General features: G+C 44.7%; 1 protein-coding gene across 1 annotated transcript; it reads left to right on the top strand.

Moving 5' to 3' along the window:
• Positions 1–385: 385 nt before the first annotated feature.
• Positions 386–9,981, top strand: slc12a8 (solute carrier family 12 member 8; the record flags this gene model as incomplete). Its single annotated transcript, XM_080536807.1, is given in 13 exon segments — positions 386–514; positions 612–758; positions 899–1,090; positions 1,175–1,406; positions 4,659–4,772; positions 5,291–5,378; positions 5,534–5,621; positions 6,427–6,573; positions 7,537–8,200; positions 8,351–8,448; positions 8,579–8,696; positions 9,347–9,408; positions 9,802–9,981. Coding segments are annotated over 13 exon segments (2,259 nt in total).
• Positions 9,982–10,709: the final 728 nt, after the last annotated feature.

Genomic DNA, 10,709 nt, shown 5'->3' with positions numbered 1-10,709 from the left:
TTCCACACCACTTTCCTGGGAAGGTTAATGAATACACAAAGATTAACATTACATTGATGACATTGTTCAAGGTGAATTACAATTTAAAACTCTACACCCATTGCATTTACATTGACATTTACATTTTTGGCATTTAGCAGACGCCTTATTCCAAAGCGACTTACAATCAATACATTTGAATACTAAGCATGTGAATCAGCAGTCCACCATTCGTTGCAGGAAGACTAGTAATCTAGCTCGGGCCCGGGGCCACTGATAGAAGGAAAACCCTTCTCCCTATCACCTTCTTCTAAAACTTGTTCATTGCGACTGGTCTACCCTCTTACCTAGCACCCATGCACTCTAAGGAACTGGAGCAAGGACAAGTTTTATCAAACCAGTTGGCATGGAGGCCCCGCCTTTTGGCTGGACTGTTCACAGGTCTGACTTTGAGGATGGATCTGAACTTTTCAAGTCTAGGGCCGGTGGCAGCCAAGTCCCGCATGTCCAGGATCTATTCCACGAGAACGCACAGGTAATTATGTGTCACAGTTGCAGTGACTGCATTCTGTCATTCCTGCATTGAAAAAAAAGAGACAAAGATAATATCTGTTTATTGACCCACTGGGCAGGGGTCCCAGCGCCACACTCAGCCATGGTGGAGGGTCAAGCTGTTCGTCTGGGAGCCAATCCTCTTTGGCACATGGGACGGGGTCTTCACCACCTGCATGATCAACATATTTGGCGTAGTCTTATTCCTCCGTACTGGCTGGCTTGTGGTGAGTGAGTGAGTGAGAAGGTTATATAAAAGAACAGATTGACACTAGGGTGCATCCGAGCTACTAAAGAACCTACAAGGACCTCTTCCATATCCATTTTTTTTTTACAAGAGATTTGTTTTTTCTTTTGGTCATGTCAGGGGAACACAGGAGTGTTGTTGGGTATGCTCCTGGTATCTGTCGTGGTGCTTGTGGCCCTGGTAACAGTGATGTCAGGGATTGGCGTATGCGAGCGCTGTGTTGTCGGCAATGGTGGAGTCTACTCCATGATATCCACTGTGCTGGGAGGCAGGGTCGGAGGGACTGTGGGCCTTCTGTATGTTTTCGGCCAGGTGAGTGTGTGTGCATGTGTGTGTGTGCATGTGTGCATGCGTGAGTGCTTGTGTGGGGCTAACACACTGTTTGTATTTTTCCAGTGTGTGGCAGGAGCCATGTACATCACAGGGTTTTCAGAGTCTATCGCCCAGCTCCTGGCCCTGCAGAGTGAGTGGGCCGTCAGAGCGATGTCTGTGTCTGTTCTGCTGGGCCTGCTGGGCATCAACCTGGCTGGGGTCAAGTGGATCATCCGACTGCAGCTGCTGCTGCTGGCTGTGCTGGCTGTGTCCACACTGGACTTTGTTATTGGCACATTCTCCCACCTCGACCAAGGTATGTGTGACATGTATTCTAAATTAGAAAATGGGCTGTTCTGTTTATTGAAGCTATAGAATGGCCCATAGAATGACGACTCGGGACAGAAGTTGCTTCGTGGTGGTTTGGATAAGCACACATCATAAGCAGTCCTTTACTTGATAGATTAAAATGATTTGTTCTATCCAGTAGATGTCACTGTGGCATTATATATTTTGTGGTTTACTGCATACATACTTCTATGACCAGTACAGTGTTAAAAATAGGCTATAGATTTTAATAGCATAATTATCTCCTTTTAAATGCTCTCACATCTAATTATGATTGTCATTAATAATGCACAATACAATTTTGTATTTGTATATATTTTTATGCCATAAAACAGATATATGTTTCAAGGTGTGTGTGTGTGTGTGTGTGTGTGTGTGTGTGTGTGTGTGTGTGTGTGTGTGTGGCTTGTAGGCAAAGATACTGCACCATCTTGCAGGTTTGGTGCTAAGTCTCGTTTACTGTTTACCCAGTAGTTTTTCTGTGAATAGGAAACGGTATGCCTTTTTTTGTTTGACAAAGCCAGAATGTATTCTATTGCCTTCAGGAAGTTGATCCCTGCTTTTCCTGTTCTCACTGATTATCAACTTCCTGTCCAGGGGAAGAGCAAAGTGTTCCAGAAGGGCTGTGCCTTTCTCCAACAAACCACAAGGAACGCTATCAAATTGTGGGGGTTGGTTCATGAAGCCGAAACCTCCCCCTTGCTTTGCCCATGTCTCTCCAAACCTCTCATCCCTAACAATCTCCTCCTTCCCAGAGCTGGCATAGGCCCACATCTTGTGGGCTAGGGAGAACCAGGCAATGGATTGCCCAGGTTTTTCCAATTAAGAGTTGCTGTGTTGGGGTGACCTCATGGTTGGCAGAAAGCCATCAGGTCCCTAGCCTAGGCTGGGCAGGCGCCGTATGGCCTGGTTACCTGCCAGTGGCAGCAGGAAAAATGAGCTGCTGTGCAGATGTGTTTATAGTTTGATAACACTTTTAATCAGTCAAGGCCAACTGGGGAGCAAAGATTTCAGAAGCAGTACACTATACACTTATCAGAAGCAGTACACTATACACTAGTCTGTTCAGTGAAATATGAATACATTTGAAACATCTCCTAAATCTCTCTTTAACATTCCTGCAAAGTTATCCTTCCGCTTTGATGTAAATTCTGTGTGGAAATATCATTATGAGTTTAGTGGGAATACGCCCAACCGTTTAAACTAGAGCCCTTTTTAGATTTGTGGGGTGATAGTTCCTCCTTCCCAACTGTTTAATGATGTATTCTGACAAGTCCTTCCTGCGGTAATGTGGTCTCACATAGTATAGAATAGTCTGAGACTGAGATTTCAATGAGAGTAATATGAAACTAATGTGAGGAATTTTCTCTGTTTTCCTGTCTAAGAGTTTTTGCATTAGACAATGCTGCATGTGTAAGCTTGACTTCTAGAATGTTAACGTTTATCTCCTGAAGGAAAACTATTTGAGCATACGGTACAATGACACCACTGCTGTTGGCTCTATGTGTACAACACAATCTGACCATCTCTCACCCGCTGTGAGACTTCCAATCTTCATGTAAAATCCTTTTCCAGATTGAATAGGAAACTGTAATGTGCTTCATGGTTTGGGGTTTAGGGTGTTAGCACATTTTTGGACAATGACAAAGAAAAAAAAAAGGCCGGAACTAGATCTGAGCACTGCTCTTGAGACCGCCACATCATCCCTTCCTGTGATAATATGAATCTCTCCCAATCAGATCAGCTCCTCCCATGCAATATGGCTTGTGGTGACTGCTGCAAAAGCGATGTCATCAGGGGTCATTCACAACACTAATTCTGTCTCTAGACACATCTCTCTATCTGAAGTGTGAGTGTCACTCACTATAAACAGATTAGATGGTCTCCTAACATACTTAGCTGTATTGAATTCAAGCAGGTTTGTTTACCTTTTGACCAGTTTGCATGAATGCTATGAGTGGGAAGAGCTGTGACCTCTACTTGGCTGCTCAACATGATGTTATATTAAGGGCGGGGAACCTGCTTTTCATGGACATTCTACCACCACAGAAATGAAGCAGACGCAGAGTAACATTAGGCCTAGTATTGTTTGGATAGAGGGTGGTCTCACGGGGTCAGTCAATGTGGAAGAATTTGGACTAATGCTTCTCACTGGACTCTTAGGTCAATAGTGATTGACCTTTTGTTTTGTTTTACCTTGTTATACTGTAGATGCCTTTCTCAGAAAAAGCAAGGCCAGTGCACCGGCCAGCTTTGTTTAGTGTGAAAATGAAGGAACATGGGGAGCCGTTCTCTCTCTCTCTGTGTGTGTTTCATTCTTCTGGACTTGGAACCGGCTGAGCTTCTGAAAAGGGTGGCGACTTCCTTTTGGATAAACATGTCATTAATCAGAGAGAACACATTCTTTCCCATCGCAAGATAACCAAGGGGGAAATGGTTCATGTTCTAACATAGGCGGGCCCTTTAGATTTTACCCTAAGGATTAAACCTCGGCCCCACCAGCACAGGCCTCTCTTACTGCATATTCACTGCACATGTACTGAATCTCAACCTCAGCAACCAAATCGTAACTTAAGTCGAAACACTCCGTTGAAATATTCAACGTTATGTTCCAGACTTTCACAACTCAAAACACCACTTGGTGTGAATAAAGCAGTCTTGTCCTGACTGTCCGGCACAATGGTGACATCTCCTAGTGCTTTCAGTACTAATGTTCTTCTGGCGCCTGTGTGAAGCTTGTTGTGTTTGCCTGTGAGCACGCCCATGGCCCTGTCCAGACCTCGCTCTCTCAGATCCATAGTGCAGCACTATTGAACTTGGCAAGTTTTCCCGAGAACCAAAACCCGGCCTCTTGATTGCACGCATCTAGGCGGATGCTGTTGTACTCCCCCAGAACAGTTACATAAGGGTCTGTGGTTGTCAGGAGCAGACACCTTTGGCCTGATCCCTGGAGAGTTCTGGAGTCCAGCCTGACACAAATACTTACTATGGAACCTATTAGGGAGTGAGGTAGGGTTTAAAGTGCTCTAATGTTTCAAAGACCTCAGTATATTGCTGCATCCCATGTCTCCACCCTACCCCTGAAGTATGCACATGTGCACTTTCCCATGAGTTTAGATGGGCCTAAGCATGGGTTTAATTGGACCATTCCAGTGTGGAGAAATCAGTATTACTCAGTAGTGAATATGACAATTACTGCAATTTTTTCTTTCTTTCTCAGAGCATGGCTTTGTTGGGTATTCTGAGGAGCTTCTGCGCAAGAACCTGCTGCCAGACTACACAGCTGGAGAAACCTTCTTCACTGTGTTTGGGGTTTTCTTCCCCGCTGCAACAGGTGAACCTGTCCACTCTCCTCCTTTGACCCCCCTTATTGTGTCAAGTCAGATCAAGACATTAGAGGCCAGGCCAGTTTCACAGACACAGATCAAGCCTGTACTAAATTGTCCATGAGAATCTCCATTGAAGATGCTTTTTAGTCTTGTTTAGTCTAGTTTAGTTTAGTCCAGTTTAGTCCAGGAATCCAGCCCTAGGTCCAATGAAATGTGTTAGTGCAGTCCATCTTTTCTCGATTCTCCAATGAAAATCTTCAACATCTTAATAATACTCTTAGGGCCGGTTTCACAGACAAGGCTTAAGCCTAGTCCTGGACTAAATCACACTTTCAATGTAAAATCTCCATTGAAGATGCTTTTTAGTCCAGGATTAGGCTTAAGCCTTGTCTGTGAAACTGGCCCTTAATGTCCTTGTAGAAAGCAATATGAGGCCACTGTACAAGGAGGGTTTGGAATAGAAACTCATCTGTGATTGATTGACTATGACAACCAATCCTCCTGTCCTGTCGCTGGTGTGTAGGTGTGATGGCAGGCTTCAACATGAGCTCTGATCTCCAGAGGCCCGAGCACAACATCCCTGTGGGAACCCTGGCTGCAGTCTGTACCTCGTAGGTGCCCTGGTCACTTCTGACTGCATCTCTGCTTCCCATCCCCTCCCAATATGCCATCCACCATTTTGGATGTTGTGATTCATAACTTCCTATTAATAGTCAGATAGATGTGTCACGGATCATGAAAAGCTGTGTGTTGTTGGACTCCACAGGTGGTTCCTGTATCTAGTCTTTGTCTTCCTGCTAGGAGCTATCTGTACCAGAGAAGCACTACGGTACGACTTCTTAATAGCGGAAAAGGTAAACCCTGTCCATCTATTCAATTTGAAAAGGCTTCACAAGGGGCTCCCCTCACACACTGTCAAGTTCCTTTTTGCAGAGGTTACTTATTTTCTTTTCAGTTGATGGCATGTAGTTCAATGTGAGGTCACACGTTCTGGTCTTGTACAAAGTGTCGGAATAATATGCTTTACTGCATGTGTATTGATGTTTTGACTGTCCCCTCACATTCAAAAAATGTAATAGATAGAAATGTGATGAATGGGTATCTGTTCATCAGTATTATAGTGTTAACAGCTTGTGTTATCTTAGTGGTCCTGACTATTGATGGGTCCCTTAACTGACCCTTATTCCCTGAACACCATTTGTACAACTGGGGTGAATGAGCGGAACGAGAGAAGCCAGTCCAGTTGAGGTCAGTCCCCCACACCCTCCCTGCCTGCTCACAGCTGTCCTTACACGAAGTAAGGAGGGGGACGGACGTGTTGTGCAGGGTTGATCCACTGGACAGGGGGTGCAGTTCAGCTGTCTGGAGCCACAGGAGTGGGTGGGGGTGGTTGCTTGGAGCGGAGTTGGCTCTCCATGATGCTGTGTCCACGAGATATCTACAACAGATGGGCAGAGATAATGGAGACATTCAGTACATATATGCCTAAGTTCTTTGCAAGAATGCTTATATATTACAACTTCTATGAAATTATTTTTACAGAAAGACATTCTTATGCACTTTTATTTTATTTTTTTTAAACCTGTTTTCATAAGGGTTGGTTGAGCGGAACTGAGCTGGGTGTAGTCATCTCTTTCCCTCTGTTTGTTTTTTTCCCAGGTCTCCTTGGTGGGTTTCCTGTTTCTGCTGGGGCTCTACATCTCCTCCTTGGCCTCCTGTATGGGCGGCCTGTACGGAGCACCCAGGATCCTACAGTGCATTGCCCAGGAGAGGGTCATTCCCGCCCTGGGCTTCCTGGGACAAGGGGTGGGTGGATGATCCGCTGAGTGAAAACATGAGGGAGTGTAGTCACTTTCACTTTCAGACAACAGTCCACTACACACCACAGGCCACATCTCTGATACACATGCACTTGAATAGTTATTTGTTTTCCAATGCATGTGTTCGAGCTAAAATGCTGCTCCTATGTGACTTTGGTACAGTACATCATTGTCGGAAACATGAACAGAGGTACCACATCTTCTGTCCGATGGTTTAACTGAAAATGATTTTGCTACTTTACAAATGATCTCATCTGACACAATCTGTCTGTCAGGGTGTGGTGGGTGCGTTCAATGGGAAACGCTGAGAAGAGTGCCTAATTATAGCTCTGTGAAGTAAACTCCAAAGAAGTGAGGGAACTGAGGGCAATAGTTGTGCCTTACAAAACACTGCATACTCGCGTCTTCCTGACCCCTTCACCCCCCCCCCCCCCCCCCCCCCCTTCCTCAGACCCCACGCCCCACAGTACTGTCTGACCTCTCAGCAGGCTGGAATGAGGCCCTAGACATCTCGCCCTGAATCAAAGCGTCAGAACAAACGCAGGAAGGGAGGCAGGCAGTGCCGACCTAGGTTGTCCTGGCGCTACGCCAACCCAGCAGTTCAGCCGTGGCTGCAGTCAGAGCAGCCTCAGCCGACACTTAACAGTCAATAGTAAAATAGCAGTTTATTCACAAAATCCTTTTGTAAGAGGAGCTCATCAGTAAAAAAAAAATATGTCTGAGTGAATGACCAATGTCATCTTGCAATGTTTGAATTGGTCTATTACTGTGTTGTATATACTACAGTATGATACTGTACAGTCAGTTTGAGGAATTAGGTTTTCCTTTGAGGAATTAGGTTTTCCTTTTTTACAAATAAATGACGACTTATCACTAGCTTTATATGTGCTGTATGTTTGTTTTATACAATTCTGCTGTAGTCATCTCTCCACTCTCTCTTCTTAAACAGAAAGGGCCCAATAAGACTCCGGTAGCAGGTATCTGCCTGACAAGCCTCCTCACAATGGCCTTCATCTTCATCGGCCGGGTGAATGTCCTGGCCCCCATCGTTACCATCAACTTCATGCTGACCTACAGCTTCATTGACTATTCTTACTTCTGCGTGGCCATGACATACAACCTCCAGGAGAAGAAGACGACTAGGGTTGGCTCGACCAAGAGGACTAGGCTGTACTCCTCTGGACAGAACCGTAAGGCCCTAATGGCGGTCACGCCCCAAGGCTATGGGACCAAGGGGGACATGGAGCTACCGGGCAAAGGAACCCTGCTGGAGTTCACCAGGGATATGGATCAGATCTTCCCTCTGCCCAGTGTTGGACAAGAAGAGGCGGAGAAGGCCTCCATGCCAGGACTGAGATGCAATGACAGGAGGTCAAAGGCCCCTGCCAAGCAAATGTTGATGGACAGCTTTGGGTTAGATCTGAACAGCAATACCTTCGCTAATGATAGAGGGGAGGAGATGGATCCAACTCCCCCAGGAGAGGCTGTGCACCCCCAGGAGAAACCTGGAGAGCAAAGCCTTGACCCTGAGGAAGTGAGACAGGACAAGCCCCTCTCCAGACGAAGCTCCATATATCTAGATCATCCACCTGGGTCACAGACGCAGAGCACTGGTGAGCTGCTTTACCTGGGACACTGAGGGACATTAGTGACATTCATAATAGAGCGGTTCTAAAGCGTAGCCTATCTCCTGTTACTTATGCTTTGATTTGAAGCTTTATACATTTCTGAGTTATATTCTATTCCTTTCAAATATCAAACAGGTGCTCAGTGTAAACCAGAACATCAGGGGTCAGGGGTCAAACCAATGCCTGATTCATTCTACGCCGTGTTCTGCAACCATTGGATTGCTTTGTTTGGTGTAAGTTAATTAGTTAAACATATCACATTTCTGTCCTACTGTGCTGTAGCTCTTTCAAGGAGTGACTTTTTCCTGAACAAGTGCATGAATAAATGTTTTTGATTTTTGAACTTTTACCTCCCCTCTGCAGGCGATATGCTCCATCCTGATAATGTTTGTCATTCAGTGGGTCTACGCCCTGGCAAATATAATATTTGCTCTGGTCCTCTACCTCTACATTGGGAACGCAAGCCCTGGTCTTCCTATAGGTGACTATCCAAGTCATGACCTTCAGTCATTCTTCAACCCCAAGTATATACATAGCTTATCGTTAATCGACTTCAAAGCATTTAGGTAATTTGCAAGTTTTCTCCTGATTTGCTGTGTTATTACATGATGGTCCCAGGCTTTAATGGCACTACTGAGGCCTTCAGTAACACACAGCTTCGCCACACAGCTGTTTCACTGGATTTTTTAAATAGCTGAGTAAAGGATTCTGCAACTGTGTGTGATATACAATCCCCACACAATGACATGCTTTGCTCCCCTGACTCAAGACTTAGGCACAGCTCCAAAATGCTAGCCACTTGTGTCACAGGTGCTGTGGTTGGTGAAATGTAAACATTTTTCTTTTTTTTCGGTCCCACACCGATACTGTATATCAGAGTAGTTATTTACTCTAGAGTGGCAGAGTTATCTAAAGGAACACATTTTAATTACAATATTAATTAAAAGATAATGTATTTTTTTACTTTTAGCTGTTTACACCATAACTATAGATTTATCAGGTTTTCTCTGCTTGTTGTGTTGAGATGTGAATCTTATAATTTCGGCAGAACATTTAGATCAGCTTAACTTGGTGCATGTGTCTTTAGAATGCTTTCAATGTATGGTTGTGTTTCTTTGTGTTTTTAAACAGGAGCTGCAGCACGCTTCAGCTTTTTCAAATGGCTCAAGTCAACATTAAGTAACATTGGCAGGTGTGTTAATCATCAATCGAAGTCATGAATAGAGCTCTAGAGGTTCCATGATATTCAGGACCAAATGCATAGTTGATTTGGAATGATTGTTATGTGTTAGTACAGTGTCATCTTAAAATGAGCATTTCTTCATGAGAAGAAATGCTCTGCCAATTCAGGAAATACCCACAGAATATCAGCTCTGCCAAGCAACAAGAGAGAGCCTCCCAACACTGTAACTTTCCATGCACAAGGTCAACAGCTTTTGATATGCTGAACCCTCTGTGGGACTGCTGTCACTAGTTCTGGCATCAGGGTAGGGAATTATCCTTGTAGAAGTGTCATGTAGCATTTATGTTGAATTGATTAGGATTATTCTAAAACGCATGATGTATTTATAACTTTCAGGAGAGAGTCTGCTCCTCGGGACCAGATGGTTGTGACACCCTCTCTGTCCGGAGTTGGCATGGAAACTAGGCAGCTGACAGAGGAAAATGCGGACTTCGCCTCTCGTGACCGTTACCACCAGTCGTCCTTTATTGATGCTGACAGAATGGCACATCTACAACTCGACACCTCATATTGCAACCCATAGTGTCCCTCATTCAATGATGAAAGCAGTCAGATTGAAATGCATCCTCTCAATGGCAGTTATGGGGCCCCTATTTATTGTTTCCGTTATTGTGGATTCTGATGTCGTTTATTTAAAAAGGAATACATTTAGGCCTACAATAAATGTGAATTCTCTTCCATTCGGTGTTTGACCTCTTATTAAGATGATAATGATACCGAGTGTAGGCTCTGTCTTGGGCCTTTATTTAACGGTTGTGGGGTTGGTTCCTAGTATGCAGAAAGTTGTCTTGTCTGAGAAGATCATTGAAGTTGATGCATTGTAAAAACGTTTCATATGCTTAAAATGAATCTTGCCATGAACAAATCATTATACAACTGGAACAGATTTTTGAAGTTTCTAGACTAGGGGTACTAGTGAACCCCTGCTGGGTGGAACACTATCATAGCTGCTGTGTGTGGGAGGAGCCAGGCGCCTCGGATGTGATAACAGGCTTCTGTTTCAACCTCACTTCACGGACTCCAAACGTATTACCCGCCATCGCCCTCAATGGATATTTGGGGTCTCCGAGGGGATTCAAAATGAGAAACTAACTAGGGGGGAACTGACTTCCTGAACTGATGGTGGCCTACGGCAACTTACCGTTAGTTATTTGGAATAGATTCGCTGCCGTTTTCGGCTCATTTTGATTTTGATCATGGAAACGTGTTCGTTGATTCACGTATTCCGTTTCTCTCTGGCGGTGGTCCTGG

Source organism: Nansenia antarctica, assembly GCF_963989245.1.
Source record: "Nansenia antarctica genome assembly, chromosome: 7".
In the NCBI taxonomy this organism is placed as follows: domain Eukaryota; kingdom Metazoa; phylum Chordata; class Actinopteri; order Argentiniformes; family Microstomatidae; genus Nansenia; species Nansenia antarctica.
The sequence above is the reverse complement of the archived record's forward strand: the minus strand, read 5'-3'. Positions and strand labels throughout refer to the sequence as shown.